This window comes from Hemiscyllium ocellatum, chromosome 39, assembly GCF_020745735.1.
Source record: "Hemiscyllium ocellatum isolate sHemOce1 chromosome 39, sHemOce1.pat.X.cur, whole genome shotgun sequence".
In the NCBI taxonomy this organism is placed as follows: domain Eukaryota; kingdom Metazoa; phylum Chordata; class Chondrichthyes; order Orectolobiformes; family Hemiscylliidae; genus Hemiscyllium; species Hemiscyllium ocellatum.
This window is the reverse complement of record NC_083439.1, coordinates 36,075,972-36,098,089: the sequence shown is the minus strand read 5'-3', so window position 1 is coordinate 36,098,089 and position 22,118 is coordinate 36,075,972. Positions and strand designations below refer to the sequence as shown.

The window sequence follows — 22,118 nt, the reverse complement described above, 5'->3', positions numbered from 1 at the left end:
TGAGACAAATTTGGAACAATGATGGTTCAGTGGTTAGCACTGCTGCCTCATAGCGCCAGGGACCTGGGTTTGATTCCACCCTCTGGCGACTGTATGGTGTTTGCACATTCTCCTTCTGTCTGCCTGGGGTTCCTATGGGTGATCCAGTTTCCTCCCATGATTCAAAAATGTGCAGCTTAAGAGGGTTGACCATGCTAAATTGCCCATAGTGTCCAGGATGAGTAGTGTCGGTGAATTAGCCATGGGAAATGCTGGGTTATGAGGATAGGGGGTAAGTTGCTCTTCGGAGCATTGGGGTGGACTTGGGTCAAGTGGCCTGCTTTCTCAATATAGGGATTCTATGAATATGTCCAATACTGTTTTGCAAATTATAAAAAAAACTAGTAGATAAGGAAAAGATCTGTAAAAACTGAGCATGCTCAACTGGAAAAGAACATGTATTAATGAACACCAAAATAGAGTAACAATTTGTAGTGTGCAAGGGATCTGGGACAGACAGGTCTGCAGACCCATCCCTGGTCTGCTTTATCTACTTCATTTCATTTTTTCATTCATATCCAGAAAGTGCTCTTCCACACAACTGAACAGTTTTGTTCCCCCATCAGCAATTTCTTTTCATCTATTAATCTGTAAATCACCCATGTTTCCATAGAGTCATAGATAAAGGCATATAACATGGAAGTAGACCTTTTGGTCTAACATGTTCATGCCGACCAGATATCCTAACCTAATCTGGTCGCATTTGCCAGCACTTGGCTCATTCCCTCCAAATCCTTCCTATTCATATCCCCATCCAGATGCCTCTTAAATGTTGTAATTGTACCAGCCTCCACCACTTCTTCTGGCAGCTCATTCCGTACACGCACTATCCTTTGTGTGAAAAAGTTGTCCTTTAGATCCAGTTGAAGAATTTACAAGCAAAGCCCATTAAGGGAGGGATGGGGGGGACAGTGAAGGGGCTACATCCAAATTGAGTTGGAAGGAGCTGGGTCTTTTTTTTCTTGTCTTTAATTGAACCACTCAGTTGTTACGGCACATTTCTGGAGCTGGTGGGACTGGACCAGGCTTCTTGGCTCAGAGATAGGAACACTACCACTGTGTCACAAGAGCAACTTTGGTTTGCTTGTTTTACTTTCTAATCAACCTGTTCAGAGATGTTATTTCAACCTCGGGAACAAATCTGACATGAATCTCGACCGCCTGGCCCAGAGGTCGTCACTACACCAAGGGAGCCATTTGGGGCTGCTTTAGATTTTTTTTTAGATTCCCTACAGTAGGGAAACAGGCACTTTAGCCCAACAAGTCTACACTGACCCTCCGAAGAGTAACCCACCCAGACCCATTCCCCTACATTTACCCCTGACTAATGCATCTAACTCTATGGGCAATTTAGCATGGCCAATTCACCTAACATGCACATCTTTGGATTGTGGGAGGGAATCGGAGCATCCGCAGGAAACCCACGCAGACACAGGGAGAATGTGCAAACTCCACACAGACAGTTGCCCAAGGTTGGAATCAAACCCAGGTTCATGGTGCTGTGAGGCAGCAGTGCTAACCACTGAGCCACCATGCTGCCCCCACGGATATCTTCTTATATCCAGAAATGCTATCATACACAATCAATCAACTTTCCCACCACCAAATCACTGTGACCTTTGTTTTGTGTTTCCAACTGTTAACCACCAATAGTGCAACCAATTAGAAATTTAGATGCAAAGTCCATTAGGGCGATGAGAATGATCAAGAGGGAGAGGGAGAGAGCGGGAAGCGATTAAATCAAAATGGAGTCAGAGCGGGAAAGAAAGTACTATATCCCTCGCGGTGCCCACCCCTCTCCAAAGGCATTGAGAGCATTGATAGACATTGCATGCTGGGTCTGCTTTACTCAACCTGTTCAGGGACATTCTCACACACCTCTGGAGCAGGTGGGACTTGAACCCAGGCCTTCTGGCTCAGGTGATGAGTTCCATTGGTGCTGGCAATTGCCTGTTACCATGGGAGCTCATGCTCAGCAAGCTCCACAAGGAGATGAATTAATAATTTTCCATGGACTTTGTAGGGGTTATTACAAGGTCTAATAAGAATTCCCAAGGATGAGACCAGACTGAAAGGATATATTTAAAAGGCTGAACAGAGTGGGACTTTGTGCTCTGGAAAAGAGCAGGCTAAAGTGCAACCACGCCTTTAAAAGGATGAAATGTGTGGCTTGATGTTTCCATTTCTGAGGTCCGTAAAGTATGATAGCTATTATTAAATGCAACAATCAAATTCTGGAGGGATGTTTGTCCAGACAGTGGGTTGAATGTTGAAGTCTCTACCTCAAGAGCAAGTTACAGTCAATAGCACATGTATTTTGCCATTAAATGCACATGAGGGAGAAAGGAATATGAGGTTATGCTAATAAGAGCATGGAGAAGGATAGAAGGAGGCTCATGAGGAGCATAAACACTACTCTAAATCAATTAGACTAAATGGTCTAGACTCACCAGTTCTGAGATGCTCTGTATTACGATGCAAACATGTTGGCATTGAGGAGCGCAAAATGTTTTGCACAGACAATGCCAGTATCGAGATGATATAATGGACCCTTCACTCTCAACTGCTGTAGATCAGGTGCGCATTATTCTCTCTTCACTAAAGTGAATGAGTTCTTGATGGTACATTATGGTTGGCCAAAGGCACCCCCTTCTGGTGAGACTCCACAGTGGAAAGGTGCAGTCAGAAAATTTAGCTTTTAACCTACCAGTTCGATTTGGCACAAGTTTGATATAACCCTTAGGGAGTAACCTAAATGAAAAAGTAATGTTTGAATGGAGAGCGAACCTCCACGGACATTGAAGGTATTTGGCTCCAGAATATCTCGTGAGGAAATTTCATGGAGGAATTTATTTGTCACTAAAGTTTTACTTGGAAGAGCTAACATAATGGAAAATTTATCTTTACATTTAAGAGCTAAACACACAATTTTGAGTGGAATGCGGTTAATTTTGTTGATAATTCCACAGGAGCCCGAGGATCTGCTGCTGCAAAAGTGTTTAAACTATTCCACTCCCCTCACGGCAATCACTTCACTGTTGGTTCAACAAGTGAGTGGGTACAAGGTAAGATAGTTTCAATTTTACATTGTTCTATATTTCTAAACCAAACTTCATATTTCAAAAGTCACTGATAATGACAGAACATGAACTATTTCATTTATTATAGTATAGAAAATGTGAACAAGAGTGGGCCATTTGCCCCATCGAGCTTGCTCAGCCAATCAATATGATCATAGCTGATCTTTGATCTCAACACCACACTCCCATGCTAGAGCTCACAAATTGCCAAATAAGGTTGGGTTTCTGAGGTAAACTGAAAGCTGATGAAGGTCAACATTGGGAAAAAAAACATCCTTTTTTATCTGCATCCTCTTCATTATGGTAAGGTGCAATGACTTTATAGCTGCCCAGAGGTGTGGTAAAGACATTGTTCAGGGGTACATTAGAACTCAGCCTTGGCTCAGTGGTTAGGAAGAAGGTTATAGGTTCAAGTCCACCTTGAGGTGCATTGACCATGTAGCCTACACTGATATTTCACTGCAGTAATGTGGAAGTACTGCACAGTTGGAGGGCCACCTTTCATAACAGACATCAAATAGGTGTTGAAGTGTAGATACAAAAGACTCAAGGTGCTTTTGGAAGAAGAGCAGTGGCGTTCTCCTGATTCCATGATATGCGTGCCACACAGTGTGTTTCAACTCTTATATCTAGCAAAAGAGTTAACTCTTAATAATAGTAAAACAATAATTTTAATTATTTAACACAATTAATACTAACATAACAAAATACATCATAAACTAATAATTTACACCACAAATGCTATCTTGTGCTTTAACTTACCTCAGGATGATCATATACCACCACATTAGAACTCAGCCTCACTCCATGTGGTGATGGTCGTTTGGTCTCCTCTCAATGGTCTCGGGGTGTCCTCTCTTCACAGTGGTTATTCTCGAGTTACTGCTCCTGATGGTGGTGTTGCAGCGATTCTTATACTCCAAAGTCTTCATGCCCATTTGGGAGGATCTTGAGTGTCATCCAATAGATCAATCAGGCTCAGACACCCAGATCAATCAAACCCAACCAGGCATTGGCATGTTGATGGCAGGGTGCTCCTTAGGCCTCCATTTCTGGAGGTGCTGTGTGCATGTAGCCACCTCCAAGTAAGGGTGTGTGGCACCCCTGTGTCTGGTACACACCCCAAAGTTTCCAATCACCCTAAGGATGATGTCCATTGCCTCCATTCAAACCCAAATTTGGGTGTGCCTTGTACGTCTGTAGCTACCAGGTTAGTTGATGCCTGTCTGAATTCTGAACATGTTGATTAGCACAGTCACTGGTCAAGGCTGGGTTCTATTTCCCAGCATGCTTTAATCATTGATCATCTTTTGTAACTCCACGATAAGTTCACCATTTTCCATTGTAAGTTCATCATTTTGAGTGGGCTGTCCAGCCACATCACTTAACCAATGACAATAGAGCAAATTATCCACTGTTTAACCCATTGCTGGCTTTAGGATCTTGCTATCCACAAATTGGCTGTTACATTTTTCTATAGTAAAGCACATGCTGAGGTAATCAAAGACACATTTTTGAAATGTGGTAACTTTATTAGATAAGGCCACTGTGTCCACCTCCAAATTCCAACAAATATCTGTGTGATAGAAACCAGATTGACAACTAACATAAACATTGTGAAGGTGAGCCAAAGAGGCAATGAAATAAATACAGTCATTGGATTGTGGTCTTCAGGAGGTTATTCACTATGATTCCCAGAAGGTCTTTTTGAAAAACATGTTGAACAGTAGCAGCAACAATATGCACATGGCTGGATTTTCATCTTTGAGGCCGGAATTGGGAATCAGAGGAATTCTGAATATGACAATCTGCCTCTTGCCACCTCTATCCACTGATGTTATTTGAACTGTTGGGTGGCAAGAATGACCTGGAGTCAGGCATGATGCCAGAGATAGATATGGATTAAAGCCAATCCAGCGATCTTAAATGCCCACATCTATTTGCTGAACCAATGAAGATGCGTGAGCCTCCCTACCCTTATGCCCCCAACCCCTCACCCACTATACATCCCCACTCTCAATACCTTCCTCTAATTCCCCTATTCCTCACTCAGGCACATATCTCTCCATACTACCCAAAGCATTGTGACTTATCACTATACCACAATGACATATCCCACACCACTCCCAAAGCTCATACTACACCAAACCCTTCACGTGAACAGGAGTAGGCTGCTTGGCCTCTCATGCTTTCTCCACCAATGAGTAAGATCCTGGCTGATCTGACTACCCACTTTCCTGATAACCACCATCCTACCAACATCCGTGCCAACTCCCCCACCCCTAACAGTGCACACAACCGTCATACCCCATACCACTGTGACCTCGCACTGCACCACCTCCATACAACACCAATCTGCCCAATGTCACTCCAAACTATTAATTAAACAGAACTCACAGCCCTACAAGAACATTTGGAAGTCTTTGAAAACTTTATAAATCTTTCTGATCTGGAGATGAGACTGTTCTGCCCAGAGTTGGTATTGGTTGAAGTGAGAGGGTTTAAGTGAAGACATGTTGAATACCTCGTTGTCAAATGTTAAGGCCTCCCAGCCTCTGTTTGTGCTAATATTTGTTGACTTGTTTCACCTGCTTAGATTTTGAAGAGTTAAAAGTTTGGAGGAACTGCTTTGTGGTCCTGTTGACTGGTCTCTGGATCTCTTCCCTGACTCTTTGTAAAATGCATCTCTTTAAATTAATCATATATCACTTTTTTATCATCTGTCCCATCACAATTTAGGATCTGATCTCATTTATAGGTCATAAGGCAGTCTCTTGCCTCTCTTCTGAAAATTGTTGTGGTCCACACTGGGACAAACAACATAGGTAAGGCTAGGAAGGAAGACCTGTTTGGGGATTATCAAGCACTCGGAACAAAATTAAGGAACCAGGTGCACAAGGGATATAATCTCCAGATTACTGCCTGAGCCACATGTAAATTGGCTTAGGGATAAGAAAATTAGGGAAGTAAACCTGTGGCTAAAGGAGTGGTGTGAGAAAGACTGGTTCCATTTCATGAAGCATTGGCATCAGTTTTGGAACAGGAGGGATCTGTACCGATGGGACGGTCTCCACCTGAACCAACCTGGAACAAGTGTTCTAGTAAAAAGGATAAATAGGGTGGTCACCAGGACTTTAATTTTGTGAGTTGGGGGAAGGGCAGAGGAAAATTACAGGAAGTAAGATGGTAAATAAAAAGGAAAATAGCAGGTTAGCATGTGCACAGGAGGGGAAAGTGAGGTCTGCAGATGCTGGAGTATCAGAGCTGAAAATGTGTTGCTGGAAAAGCGCAGCAGGCCAGGGAGCATCCAAGCAACAGGAAATTCGACGTTTCGGGCATAAGCCCTTCATCAGGAATGAGTAAATTGTGTCCAGCAGGCTAAGATAAAAGGCAGGGAGGAGGGACTTGGGGGAGGGGCAATGGAGATGTGATAGGTGGAAGGAGGTCAAGGTGAGGGTGATAGGCCGGAGTGGGGTGGGGACGGAGAGGTCAGGAAGAAGATTGCAGGTTAGGAGGGTGGTGCTGAGTTCGAGGGATTCAACTGAGACAAGGTGGGGGAGGGGAAATGAGGAAACTGGAGAAATCTGAGTTCATCCCTTGTGGTTGGAGGGTTCCCAGGCGGAAGATGAGGCGGTCTTCCTCCAACCATCGTGTTGTTATGGTCTGGCGATGGAGGAGTCCAAGGACCTGCATGTCCTTGGTGGAGTGGGAGGGGGAGTTAAAGTGTTGAGCCACGGGGTAGTTGGGTTGATTGGTCCGGGTGTCCCAGAGGTGTTCTCTGAAACGTTCCGCAAGTAGGCGGCCTGTCTCCCCAATATAGAGGAGGCCACATCGGGTGAAGCGGATGCAATAGATGATGTGTGTGGAGGTACAGGTGAATTTGTGGCGAATATGGAAGGATCCCTTGGGGCCTTGGAGAGAAGTAAGGGAGGAGGAGTGGGCGCAAGTTTTGCATTTCTTGCAGTTGCAGGGGAAGGTGCCAGGAGTGGAGGTTGGGTTGGTGGGGGGTGTGGACCTGACGAGGGAGTCACGGAGGGAGTGGTCTTTTCGGAACACTGATAGGGGAGGGGAGGGAAATATATCTTTGGTGGTGGGGTCCGTTTGGAGGTGGCGGAAATGACGGTGGATGTGCACAGGAGGGTTTAACTTCATGGCAGACTATGAAAGAAGTATAAAGGAAGGACAATTCAGGAGATTTTGTTATAGAAGATGTTTGAATTCATAAAGAGGGTACAAAAACATGCATAAGGGCACTTTACCTGAATGATCAAAGCATTCGAAACAAGGTAGATGAGTTAATGGCACAAACCATTCCAAGTAAGTATGATTTAGCAGCCATTATGGAGACATGGTTGTCAGATGGTCGTGACTGGGAATTAAATATCCAGGGGTATTAGACTATACAGAAGGACAGATAGAGAGGTAAGGGAGGTGGTGTAGCTCTGATATTTAAGGACGACATCAGGACGGTGGTGAGAGATGATATAGTGGTCCTATGGAGAATAAGGTTGAGTCCATTTGGGTGGAAAAGGTCACAGAAAGCCACAAAAAAGAGCAATAAGGAAAAGTAAGATAGATTATGAGAAAAAACTAACTCAGATTATAAAGACAGATAGCAAAAGTTTCTTTAAATTTATAAAACAAAAAAGAGTGGCTAAAGTAAACATTGGTCCTTTAGAGGATGCGAAGGGGGATTTAGTCATGGGATATAATGAAATGGCTGAGACATTGAACTGGGCTTCACAGTGGAGGACACTAATAACATAAAAGAAAGTGAAGACTGCAGATGCTGGAGATCAGAATTGAGAGTCTAGTGCTGGAAAAGCACAGCAGGTCAGGGAGCTCCCCCACCTTCATCTACCTATTGCATCCTCAGCTACCATCCCATTTATCTCTCAGCCTCTCGGCTCACAAGGCTCATTCCTGATGAAGGGCTTATGCCCGAAACATCGATTCTCCTGCTCCTTGGATGCTGCCTGACATTCTGTGCTTTTTCAGCACCACACTCTTGACGCGAATAACATGGCAGTAATTGACAAAATAAGAAAGGTAGGTGAGGACCTGGGAACAGTCATTATCATGAAAGAGGTAGTGTTGGGCAAGCTAATGGAGCTAAAAGCAGACAGGTCTCCTGACCCTGATGGAATGCATCCCAGGGTACTAAAATAGATGATGGGAGAAATAACAAATGCACTTGCGGTAATTTTCCAAAAGTCACTGGACTGTGGGGCAGTTCCACCAGATTACAAAACAACAAATGTGATGCCACTGTTTAAGAAGGGAGGTCTACAAAAGATGGGGAATTATAGACCAGTTAGGCTTAACTTTTGTAGTGGGGAAAATGCTTGAGTCTATTATTAAGGATGAAATAGCAAGACAGCTAGACAGAAATTGTTCTGTTGGGCAGATAATGCGTGGGTTCATGAAAGGCAGGTCATGCTTAATTAATATTCTGGAATTCTATGAAGACATTACGAACATGGTAGACAATGGGTACCCAGTAAATGTGGTGTATCTAGATTTCCAAAAGGCTTTCGACAAGGTGCTGCACAAAAGGCTGCTGCTTAAGATAATGATGTAAGGTGTTATGGGCAATGCATTAGCCTGGCCAGAGGATTGGTTAACCAACAGGAAACAAAGAGTGGAGAGTAATGAGTGCTGTTCTGGTTGGCAATCAGTGACTAGTGGTGTGCCTCAGGTATCAGTGTTGGGACCACAATTATTCACAATTTACATAGATCATTTAGAGTTGGGGACCACATGTAGTGTGACAAAGTTTGCAGATGACACTAAGATGTGTGGTAGAGCAAAGTATGCAGAGGACTGGGAAACTTTGCAAAGGGACATAGATAGTTTAAGTGAGTGGGCAAAGGTCTGGTAGATGGAGAACAATAAATATGAAGTCATCCATTTCAGTAGGAATAACAGTAAAAGGACTTTTACTTGAATGGTAAGAAATTGCAGTATGCAACTGTGCAGAGGGACCTGGGTGTCCTTGTGCATGAATCACAGAAGGTTGGTCTGTAGGTGCAACAGGTAATTAAGAAGGTAAATAGAATTTTGTCCTTTCTTGCTAAAGGGATTGAGTTTGAAAGCAGGGAGGTTATGTTGCAGCTGTATAGGGCGCTGGTGAGGTCACACCTGGAGTACAGTGTACAGTTTTACTCTCCTTACTTGATAAAGGATGTACTGGCAATAGAAGGGGTGCAGAGAAGGTTCACTAGATTGATTTAGAATTGCGGGGGGTTGGCTTATGAGGAGAGACTTAATAGATTGGGATTTATATTCTTTGGAATTTAGAAGAATGAGGGAGGATCTTGTAGAAACATTTAATATTATGAAGGGAATAGATAAGAGAAACATAGAGAGGATATTTCCACTGGGACTAGGACAAGAGGACATAGCCTCAAAAAAAGGGGAGCAGATTTAGGACTGAAATAAGAAGGAACTTTTTCACCCTCAGGGTTATGAATCTATGGAATTCCCTGCCCAGTGAAGTAGTTGAAGCTTCCTCAATAAAAGCCTTTAGAGCTAAGATAGATAAATTTTTGACCAGTAAAGGAATTAAAGGTTATGGTGAGAGGGTGGGTGAGTGGAGCTGAGGCCATGAAAAAACCAGCCATGATCTTATTAAATGGTGGAGCAGGCTCAATGGGCCAGATGGCATACTCCTGCTCCTAGCCCTTATGTTCTTATATTCTTTCTCTCCTGAAGTCACTTGGCATTTTTGTAAATAGCATACAGTTACCAATTTATTTGACCTTTTTAACTGTTGAGTTTCAAAAGGTTAGATGAAAAACTTAATTGAATTTTTTGAAGAAGTAACAAAGAGGATTGATGAGGGCAGAGCGGTAGGAGTGATCTATATAGACTTCAGTAAGGCGTTCAACAAGGTTCCCCATGGGAGACTGGTTTACAAGGTTAGATCTCACGGAATACGGGGAGAACTAGCCATTTGAATACAGAACTGGCTCAACAGTAGAAGACAGAGGGTGAGAGTAGAGGGTTGTTTTTCAAACTGGAGGCCTGTGACCAGTGGAGTGCCACAAGGATCAGTGCTGGTTCCTCTACTTTTCATCATTTACATAAATGGTTTGGATATGAGCATAGGAAGTACAGTTAGTAAGTTTGCAGGTGACACCAAAATTAGAGGTGTAGTGGACAGCGAAGAAGGTCGGATTATAACAGGATCTTGATCAGATGGGCCAATGGGCTGAGAAGTGGCAGATGCAGTTTAATTCAGATAATTGCGAGGTGCTGCATTTCGGGAAAGCAAATCCTAGCAGGACTTATGCACTTAATGGTAAGGTCCTAGCGAGCATTGCTGAACAAAGAGACCTTGGAGTGCAAGTTCATAGCTCCTTGAAAGTGGAGTCACAGGTAGATAGGATAGTGAAGAATATGTTTGGTATGCTTTCTTTAATTGGTCAGAGTATTGAGTACAGAAGTTGGGAGGTCATGTTGCGGCTGTACAGGACATTGGTTAGGCCACTGTTGGAATATTGTGTGCAGTTCTGGTCTCCTTCCTATCATAAAGATGTTGTGAAACTTGAAAGGGTTCAGAAAAGATTTGCAAGGATCTTGCCAGGGTTGGAAGATTTGAGCTAGAGGTAGGGGCTGAACAGGCTGGGGCTGTTTTCCCTGGAGCGTCAAAGACTGAGGGGTGACCCTATAGAGGTTTATAAAATTATGAGGGGCATGGATAGGATAAATAGACAAAGTCTTTTCCCTGGGGTGGGGGAGTCCAGAACTAGAGGGCATAGGTTTAGAGTGAGAGGGGAAAGATACGAAAGAGACCTAAGGGGCACCTTTTTCACACAGAGAGTGGTACGTGTATGGAATGAGCTGCCAGAGGAAGTGGTGGAGCTGGTACAATTGCAACATTTAAGAGGCATCTGGATGGGTATATGAATAGGAAGGGTTTGGAGGATTATGGGCTGGGTGTTGGCAGGTGGAACTAGATTGGGTTGGGATATCTGGTCGGCATGGACGGGTTGGACTGAAGGGTGTGTTTCCATCCTGTACATCTCTATGACTACATGACTCCAAATCCTCTACAACTCAAGAATTAACCAAATCATCCATTTTACAATTCTCTCGATCCATAAATGTATTTGTTTCTAATATTATCTTAGTCTGTTTACTGATCTATTTACACCATGCTTGATTGATTAATTCAGGTTTAGCCTCTGAAAGGCCTGAGAAGCTAAAGCTCTGAGAATGTGTGGAAATATGTGTGGAATAGTTGAGCTACTTCAAAGCACTGCAATAAATCAATTGTAGATTTAGGACTTTCTGCTAGCCTTGAGGTAAAATATGCAACAAACCAGCAAATATGCAAGAAAGAACATGTTTATTAGTTGAGTGTCACATAGGTGAATATATCCTAATGGTGCTAACAGCTGGTCAGGATATAACTTGTAAGAACAGCTCCACATCAACCTAAAGATTCCAGCTGGACATATAGGAGTGTAAAACTAGAAATACTCCTTCATTCATTGGTTTGTGGGAACCTGACACTTTTCCCAAAAATGCCGTGGATGCCGGATCTGTTCAGTTTGCAAATCACGATTGAAAAATCTTTGGGGAAGTCTGTCATGGGGTGTGGAACAAATGGGGTTGAGGCACAGATCAGTCACGATCCAACTGATTGGCAGAACTAGCTCAAGAAGGAGGAAGTGAGGACTGCAGATGCTGGAAGTCAGAGTTGGAGTGTGGTGCTGGAAAAGCACAGCAGGTCAGGCAGCATTCAACTTATTCCTGAAACATCGATTCTCCTGCTCCTCAGATGCTGCTGGACCTGTTGTGTTTTTCCAGAACTAGCTCGAGAAGCTGAATAGCCTCCTTCCTCTCACTGTCTTGTGGTAGCTGGATGTACTGGGGCAGCACGGTGGCTCAGTTGATAACACTGCTGCCTCACAGCGCCAGGGATTGGGTTTGATTCCAGCCTCAGGTGACTGTCTGTGTGGAGTTTGCACATTCTTCCTGTGTCTGCGTGGGTTTGCTCCGGGTCCTCAGGTTTTCTCCACCGACCAAAGATGTGCATGTTAGGGTGGATTGGCTGTGCTAAATTGCCCGTAGTGTCCAGGGGTGTTTAGGTGGATTAGCCATGGGAGGTGTCAAGCTGCCGGGACAGCGTGGGATGGTCTTTAGAGGGTCAGTGCAGAATTGTTGGGCTGACTGAGCTGTTTCCACACTGAAGGGATTCTATGATACTGTTCGAGAAAGTAAACCACTCGTGCTCTTGTTTAGCAATAGAGCTTCTGCCTTTCCCTTAGTGTTAAAAAAAAATCAGAGATTAAAAAGAATCTGCTGACTACAAACACAATTATTCAGTTTAAAACACCATGGATGCATGTTCAACTCACTGTCATTCATCTTAATGTTCACTGACAATGCAAAACACATTGCAAAACCTCAGGCATAATTTTCTCTCAAAATTCTGTTCTTGCTGCTTCAAAGCTACAGGGTTTTAACAACTTCAAGCTTAAATGTTTCTTGTTTTGGGTTGTTTTCTATTGAATTGGGCGTTCAGTCCTTGGCCTGATTAGTAAAGTTTGCAGCTAGTGTGAAGAGGATTGCAGCAATTAACTGCTAACAAATTGTTTGCTAAACTTCAAAATGACAGGGCTGATTGTGGTTATGTAACTAGTGTAGGAGAATTGTTTAGATTAGATTAAATTCCCTACAGTACGGAAACAGGCCCTTCGGCCCAACAAATCCACACCAACCCTCCGAAGAGTAACCCACCCAAACCCATTCCCCTACATTTATTCCTGACTAATGCACCTAACCCACACATCCCTGAACATAATGAGCAATTTAGCATGACCAACTCACCTGACCTGCACGTTTTTGGATTGTGGGAGGAAATCGGAGCACCGGTGGCCCTATTTGTTTCATGATTGTCGCACTGAATGACACTTCAAAATGTTGTCTTTTTAGATTCAAGTTTGACTGACACAACAACTCAAAGCTGGTTGGATCAAAATTGAAGCAATAATGAGGCCAAGATTCTATATTAATTGCAATAACACAAATGGCCAGTGCACATTGAGAACATTGAGATTCATGTAATGTGCAGGCAATCATTTCACACTCAACATGGTCCTTGTCAAATTTCACCCATTAAAGTGTCCATCGTTCCACTGTCTTCAACATTCTAATGTTCCTCGTCTGTAGATGTGGAGTGGACCGAATGGTTTAACCGGGATGATGAGCGAGGATCGGGAGACTGGGAGAAACTGTCTGACTTGAGAGTTGCATTTCCTGGGAAAATCTGTGAGAGTCCAATCGATATTCAGGTAAACAGCAATACAGGTTATTTCTCAGGACAGTACCCCGTAAAGGTCAATTGATTTATGAGATAACCCTCAGAACTGTACCTTGTAAAGCTCAATTATATACTAGTTAACTGTCAGAACTGTACCTTAAAAGATCAATTGATAGACAGCTTTACCAGATGTACCCCAAAAAGATCAGTAAATATATATGTTAACCTCAGGGCGAGCAATATACAGGCAAATCAAGATCGATACCATAAAACATCAATTAATATGAAGTTAAACTAAGGACTATCTCTGAAACATCAATTAATAAACAGGTAAACCAAAGGCTATGGCTGAAAATCAGGTGAGGCAAAGATTATGCCCTAAAGGGTCAATTGATATACAGGTTAACCAAGGACTGTACCACATAAAGGTCAATCAATGTACAGATTACCCCTCCGGACTTGATGGACATTCAAGAACTGTACCCCATATAAGTCAATCACTATGCAGGCAAACTAAGGTCTATGCCTGAAAACATCAATAACATGCAGATAAACAACACCTGTACCCTACGAGTCTAAATTCTTTCAATGGAGGCTGAACAGTTTTATCACTCATGGCAAGTTCATTTTGTTCGACAAGGTTCCCCATGGGAGACTGATTAGCAAGGTTAAATCTCATGGGAAACAGGGAGAACTAGCCATTTGGATACAGAACTGACTCAAAGGTAGAAGACAGAGGATGGTGGTGGAGAGTTGTTTTTCAGAATGGAGGCCTGTGACCAGTGGAGTGCCACAAGGATCGGTGCTGGGTCCTCCACCTTTTGTCATTTACATAAATGATTTGGATGTGAGCATAAGAGGTACAGTTAGTAAGTTTGCAGATGACAACAAAATTGGAGGTGTAGTGGACAGCGAAGAGGGTTGCCTCAGATTACAACAGGATCTGGACCAGATGGGCCAATGAGCTGAGAAGTGGCAGATGGAGTTTAATTCATGTAAATGCGAGGTGCTGCATTTTGGGAAAGCAAATCTCAGCAGGATTTATACACTTAATGGTAAGATCCTAGGGAGTGTTGCTGAACAAAGAGACCTTGGAGTGCAGGTTCATAGTTCCTTGAAAGTGGAGTCACAGGTAGATAGGATAGTGAAGAAGGTGTTTGGTATGCTTTCCTTCAGTGGTCAGAGTTTTGAGTACAGGAGTTGGGAGGTCATGTTGTGGCTGTACAGGAGATTGGTTAGGCCACTGTTGGAATATTGCGTGTAATTCTGGTCTCCTTCCTATCAGAAAGATGTTGTGAAACTTGAAAGAGTTCAGAAAAGACTTACAAGGATGTTGCCAGGGTTGGAGGATCTGAGCTACAGGGAGAGGCTGAACAGGTTGGGGCTGTTTTCCCTGGAGCTTCGGAGGCTGAGGGGTGACCTTATAGAGGTTTACAAAGTTGAGGGGCATGCACAGGATAAATAGACAAAGTCTTTTCCCTGGATTCGGGAAGTCCAGAAATAGAGGGCATAGGTTTAGGGTGAGAGGGGAAAGATATAAAAGAGACCTACGGGGCAACTTTTTCACACAGAGGGTGGTATGTGTATGGAATTAGCTGCCAGAGGATGTGGTGGAGGCTGGTACAATTCCAAAATTTAAGAGACATTTGGATGGGTATATGAATAGGAAGGGTTTGGAGGGATATGGGCCAGGTGGTGGCAGGTGGGACTAGATTGGGTTGGGATATCTGGTTGGCCTGGATGGGTTGGACCGAAGGGTCTGTTTCCATGCTGTACATCTCTATGATTCTATGACACATCTGTAGAGGGAAACAGCAAAGTGCCATTAACAATGAAAAAGTTCATCCCCCAATAAATGAGCTACTGTTATCTGAGTAGCATTTTCAATTGAAGCTTTTACTGGTAAACCAATTTTGATTAGTTAAACAACCTTGCCCGATCATTCCTGAATGAGATATACTTACATAGACATTAATGACCTTAATAAAAACAGCTCTGGACCGTGTGCAAAAGTAACAGCCACAGTGAACTGCACCAATTAAGGGTTCTAGCCATGAAATCTTCAGTGAATTCTGGATGAGACTGATAATGCCAACATTGCTGAGAAAGTCATTATTCTCCATAGTAGGTTTACATTAAGCTGAGTCTTACTGTGACAATATAGCCACTTATTCCACTGCTGTCTGGGATTATAGCATTTGTTTTAAGAAAAAGGACATGAATTTAACTGTCAGTGGGTTTTGGTGGGAGAGTTAGGATTTTTCAGCAGAATTCCAGTTTTCAGATGGAAATAGGAACCAACTGGGGGCCCTGAACATGGAGCAAGTGCTCTCTGTGGTGAGTTCCTAATATTTCAGGGAGAAAATGAGGACTGCAGATGCTGGAGATCAGAGCTGAAAATGTGTTGCTGGAAAAGCGCAGCAGGTCAGGCAGCATCCAAAGAGCAGGAGAATCGATGTTTCGGGCATGAGCCCTTCTTCAGGAGCATATCACAGTCCTTCTGGTAACTGCCACGCCCAGGGCTGGGTTAAAAGCAGCGGTGGCAAGACGAGGCTTGTCAGTGGGAATTAATTGGTCAATGGAGGGGTTAGATAGGTCGTGGGGTGGGGCAGAAGCCTTTCAGTCATGGACTTGATCAGGGCGAGGGGGGGGTGGGGAAAGCAGCAGATTCCCCAAACAACATCGTCCTCCTTGATCAATTGTCCAGTGTACCAACAAAACTCGCCAGCTCTGCTGAGCATGTTAAATTCTTCTTGCTGCTTCAGAAAGCAGGCAAGGAATCTTTTTTTAACATCAGGCCTTTATTTAAATCTTGGATCTGAGCAGGAAATAGGGAAGAAATGGAAAGAAAGTCCTGTGAGCCGGAGCTGAGACCGGGCAGTGTCAGAATTGGCTGCTGAGGCTGTGGTTTGTTTTGATCCTCTGAGACACAATTAAGTCACAAATTAATTTAAACACTTCTCTGGCTTTGATTTCTGTCCCACTGGGTGTGGGGTTTGCTGGCAGATACCTGTACCATTTCCTGCTCACATCAGTGAGTTAAAGTTGCACTCAGTTCCCAATTCCATTATCTGGGCTTGAGATTCTGTATTCATGTGGACACTGCCTGCTGGTGCCCTTCCTGGCTGTTCAGTGGTGCAGCTTCAGATGGCGACTGGGGATCTCCAGGCCCGGCAATTAATGTGGGAGATTTAAACTATTATTGCTGAATATATAAAGTTTGAGTGCTCACCTCCAGCCTCACAATATACAGTTTTCTGAAGCCAAACATGAGTCTCCCTTGTCCCTCTTTACCCTGACCTCTTGCTGTCTCCTTCTCCCACCCTATGTCGATTTGTAAGATCAAATATTTGAAACGGGTTGGGTTTGCTAATGATGTGGGTTTCTATTTGACAATGAAGGTATAGCATTGGTAGGAATCCTGGTTAGCACTGCTGCCTCACAGTAGCGGCACCCAGCTTCGATTCCAACCCTGGGCGACTATCTGTGTGGAGTTTGCACATTCACCCTGTGTCTGTGTGGGTTTCCTCCAGGTGCTCCAGATTCCTCCCACAGTCCAAAAGATGTGCAGGTCAGGTGAATTGGCCATGCTAAATTGCCCATAGTGTTTGGTGCATTAGTCAGAGGGAAATGGGTCTAGGTGGTTTACTCTTCGGAGGGTCGGTGTGGACTTGTTGGGCCGAAGGGCCTGTTTCCACACTGTTGGGAATCTAATCTAATCTGAAAAAAACAACTCTGTTCACCACTGTTCTGGGGTTTCTGCCAAAGGACCAACAAGAGAATGGGAGTTTTCCTGCGGACCTTTGATGAAATGTGTTTATTAAAGTGCTGTTTATGTTTTAGGTTGTTACTGTGAATGGAATCCCAGCCAGTCGGACAGGACAAGTGTTTCATATGCATGACCAAGATTATGGGTTTGTGTGTCGGAATAAGGATCAAGCTAATGGAAGCTGCCAAAACTATAAAGTGCGCTTTCTTTGTGGTAAACCAGGTCTGTGCTATTCTCTGTATCTCTCATAGCCAGTAACTATGCTGTGAATAAATATGTATAAGTCATGACTTAGTAATTATTGTGAGCAGTGTTCTCACATGATAATTTGACATAACCATACAAAACTCACCTCTGGGTTACAATTAGCGGAGCCTTTATATATTACCCAATAAAACAGTTATGACATTGAAAAGACATCTGAATGGTTACATGGATAGGAAGCATTTAGAGGGATTATGGGCCAAATGCTGGCAAAGGGGACTAAATCAGTTTAGGATAGCTAGTCGGCATGGACAAGTTGGAAAGAAGGGTCTGTATCCTGGGGGTGTATACCTCTATGACTCTATTAAGTCTTAACTTGCTCACCACTATTGCCACATTGTTTATAGCACTGTCAACATTTGTTTGTCACACTGTAATGGCTGGCTACTGGTCATTAGGTGGTGTTGTGGCAAAAGTTACCCAAGGCTGCCTGCCATTTTGTTTCTTCCCCATCCACTTTTCCTTGTCACCTGCTTTTCCTGAGATGACTTTCACCTCACTATCTTCTCACCTAGATTCTGGGGCTCAGTCAGTCATGCACCCATTCCTTGTGCACACTGTGTCCATCCTTCTGAAATAAATGTGCCTTGTACTTGGGCCTACACACCCAAACTATTTGTTAACCACCACTGAGTTGGCGTGATGGCTCAGTGATTAGCACTGCTGCCACGGCACCAAGGACCCGGGTTCGATTCCAGCCTTGGGTGACTGTGGAGTTTGCACATTCTCCCCATGTTTGTGTGGGTTTCCTCCGGGTGCTCTGGTTTCCTCCCTCAAACCAAAGATCTGCAGGTTAGGTGGATTGGTCGTGCTAAATTGCCCATAGCGTTCAGGGATGTGTAGGTTACATGCATTAGTCAGGGTTAAATGTACAGTAATGGGGACTAGACTTGGGTGGGTTACTCTTTGAAGGGTCGGTGTGGACCTGTTGGGCAAAAGGGCCTGTTTCCACACTGTAGGGATTCTATGAGTCAGGATTAGACCATCTTTAAAAAAACCAGACTTAGCCTAGTTAATGGGTAGGATTTAAAGGAGTTAGTATAAGATTAGATTACTTACAGTGTGGAAACAGGCCCTTCGGCCCAACAAGTCCCACCGAAGCGCAACCACCCAGACCCATTACCCTACATTTACCACTTCACCTAACACTATGGGCAATTTAGCATGGCCAGTTCGCCTAACCTGCACATTTTTGGACTGTGGGAGGAAACCGGAGCACCTGGAGGAAACCCACGCAGACACGGGCAAATGCGCAAACTCCACAGAGAGTTGCCTGAGGCGGGAATTGAACCTGGGTCTCTGGGTCTAACCACTGTGCCACTATTGCCACCCATGTGTTGTAGTTGTAGAGTTGAAACACCCTACTCATGAATTTCAGTCCTATTGCCCCTCAAACTCCAGGCACTTCCCTTTGCTTTGGTCTATTGATCTCCAAGTTGTTATTTTGTGTGGGCAGTGCTATAGGAAATCTAATAAGGCTGTAGGATGCTTCTTTCTGTTAACATCTGTGAAAACACTTTCCTCATGTATCCCAGCCATGTCACACCTACTTAATGTAATCTTTACTCCATCAAACGTGTAGACTGCAATGCCTATGTTATCACACTTGTGTCTTTTGTCTTGTAACCAGTCCCCATTCCAATATTGTCCCTCTCACCAGAACAGAAGCCATAGTATTCACTGCCAATACCTGAGTCGGCACCATTGATTGTCCAACCATACAGACCATTTCCTGTTCACTGGCTTTATTTTGAAGTATTGAGTCTTCACCAATGGGACTTCCCTATTCCATTCATATGGAGGTTTTCATTCCATTAATCAAGCCAAAGTCCAACCAGGTTGAAGGGTTTCTACGCAGTCAGTATGTATTAAACACAGCAAGTAAATGAGGGCTAATAGAGGCAGAAGAATTGTCAATGGAGAGGGTAGTGAGAGATAGTACTATGCAATAACCGAAGGCTTCAGGTCCTCTGTTACATATTAATGAGGTATTTTCAGTAGATCTTTTGAATGTGATTCAAAGAAAATGTTCAATCCGAGGTGTAATTATTGTTTTCCAAGTTCTTCAATGACACCAAATTCTTTCCACTCAACAATACTCGAGTAGATAATAGAAAGTGGTTTCCTGATGGTTACTATAATGTATCATTGTGCAACTTCAGTGAAGACAGGAATCTCCCTGTGAAGCTCCCAGATTCGCCATGGAGATCAGTCACTTTATTTTGAACAGATTGACAACTCCCACTGCAAATATTTCCTGCCACTAGTCTCTATGGCTCAAGATTGTAGTTGAAGCTATTATATTGTGCTACCTATCAGTATTGTATACAATTTCTGTCACCTGACTGATGGAGGAATATCTTTTCTTTGGACGCAATTTGAAGAAGTATATGAAGCTAATTCCTGGGATAAATGGCTTGTCTTTTGAGGAAATGTTGAGCAGTTTGGCCTGTGCATGCTGCAGTTTAGAAGAATTGGAGGTGATTTTTGTTGGAATAGTTATGGTCCTGAGGGATGTGAGAGAATGTTTCCGTTTTTGGGGAAACCTAGAATTAGCAGGCACAAGAGGGCTCCCACTTCAAATGGAGCTGAGAAGCATTTTCTTCTCTCAGTTGATCTTTGAAATTCTCAGTCACAGAGAGCAGCATATGCTTGATCACTGAATGTCTTCAAGTCTAAATTAAACAGATTTTAGATCTATAACTGGATCAATGGCTATGAGGCTACTCAGAAAAGTAGAATTGAGGTCACGGATCAAATCTGCTGTGACCTTATAAGATGGAGGACTTAAGAGCTGAATGGTTCCTATTTTGTATGTTCTTTTGTTCTGCCTGTGAGCTAGAGATACCGTTCATATCACCTCTGTGAAAATATTAGCACAATACATCCCCAGTCTGAAATTTGCATAATGATACACTACAGTAGCCTTCAGGGAAACCACTTTCTATTATCTACTCGAGTATTGTTGAGTGATAAAACATTTGGCACCATTGAAGAACTTGGAAAACAATAATTACACCTCAGATTGAACATTTTCTTTGAATCACATTCAAAAAATCTACTGAAAATATCTCATTAATATGTAACAGAGGACCTGAAGCCTTTGGCTATTGCATAATAACATCTCACACTATCCTCTGTATTGACAATTCTTCTGCCTCTATTAGCCTTGTGTACTCAGTCTGTTTAGCACATACTGACTGCATAAAAACCTTTTGCCCTGGTTTGATTTTAGCTAGACTAATGGGATGAAAACTTCTATAAGAATGGGATTGGGAAAGTTCCGTTCGTAAAGACATAATATCTGAAAAAAAAAGCATTTTGCCTTTTTATGACCATTGGACAGAATAGTTTCTTTGCACATATGTTACTACTAGTAGCAATTAGCAGTCATGACCTCATGGTCTTCATGTCCGACTTTATCCCAACCATGATGCACATTCTGTGGAGACGTTCAGTCATTTTGTCATTTACAGTGAGTGAGTGGTACACTGTTAAGTATTAATCAATCTTTAGCATGAGTTCATTGTGATGGGAAGATTACTCTTGCTTACTGTTCCAGTTACTGAAATGGTATTACATAAAATCTCCTATTTAAAAGATTACCACATCTGTCACTTTCATTGCGCTTTGTGCAAGGAAAATGCAATCCAAAACTTTCAAGAATGCAGAAGAATTTGTTTTAGATGTTTTTCTTTTTTTTTAATCCCAGTAACAGCTGTTCCATATAAGACTGCTTATGGTCCATTTCTGGTTATAGAGGTTGAAGAATTGGCAGGTGATGCAGTTTAATGCTTACAAACTTAAACATCAAATTCTCTTCTTTCAGTGCGACCCAAGGTGACCGTTACCATAGATACGCATGTTAACAGCACAATTCTGCAGCTAGTGGATGACGCCAGAACTTGGAAGCCTGGTGATGTCATTTTTGTTGCCAGCACAGATTATTCTATGCATCAGGCAGAGGAATTCCAACTCCTGCACTGTCCAGAATGCAAACCTAACCAGGTCAAAATCCAAGGTATGATATTGTTCATTGATGTAATTGACTTTCTTCAAGGAAGTCCCATCTTGTGAAAAGCTTGAGTGCAGACAGTTATGAAATGGCTGTCATTCAGATTGCTACACTGAGTGACTGGATTGTCTATACCCCAAAGCCATATTGATGAAATAGATTTATTTCACTATAAGCTGGGAGCAAGTATCAAATAGTAATACAGGAAAGAGTTGGCAAATAAGGGTGAAATTGTTGGTGCCAATGCAATTGGACTTCAGGAAAAGCTTTCTAGAAAAACAAGCAAAACTGTTTCAGAATTAATGGAAACAGAATGCTTTGCATATGGGTAGTCACCGGTCAGTCAAAGTTGATTGTTTTGAACAGACTGGATAGAATCTAACCATTATGATGCTCCCTTGTTTATCTCAGATTTGCATTCACATTTTCCCACATATTTCAGAATCACTGCTTTTCTATTCTGTATTATTTGTTCCTCACTGGCATTCATTTCTTCACCTGCTGAGGATTTCAAGTATATGACCTAAGATTTTACTGACATCCCATGAGTAAATAAAATTTGAAGCTAATTCATCTGTCCTACAAGAACCTGTCTGTATTGCATCAGTGTTGGTCACTGAGGGACTTGAAGGGCAACCCTTCCACATGGAGGGTCATTCGTATACGGAATGAGCTGTC

At 43.0% G+C, this 22,118-nt stretch overlaps 1 protein-coding gene across 2 annotated transcripts in view; it reads left to right on the top strand.

The window, feature by feature from the left end:
- LOC132834271 (cell migration-inducing and hyaluronan-binding protein-like) overlaps nt 1-22,118 on the top strand; it is a 238,697-nt gene that overhangs the window by 131,689 nt on the left and 84,890 nt on the right. For both annotated transcript variants that reach the window (XM_060852979.1, XM_060852978.1), the window contains exons 8-11: nt 3,009-3,104; nt 13,302-13,423; nt 17,236-17,383; nt 21,255-21,446. In XM_060852979.1, the coding sequence (XP_060708962.1) occupies nt 3,009-3,104; nt 13,302-13,423; nt 17,236-17,383; nt 21,255-21,446 (558 nt within the window). The remainder of the gene's footprint in view (nt 1-3,008; nt 3,105-13,301; nt 13,424-17,235; nt 17,384-21,254; nt 21,447-22,118) is intronic.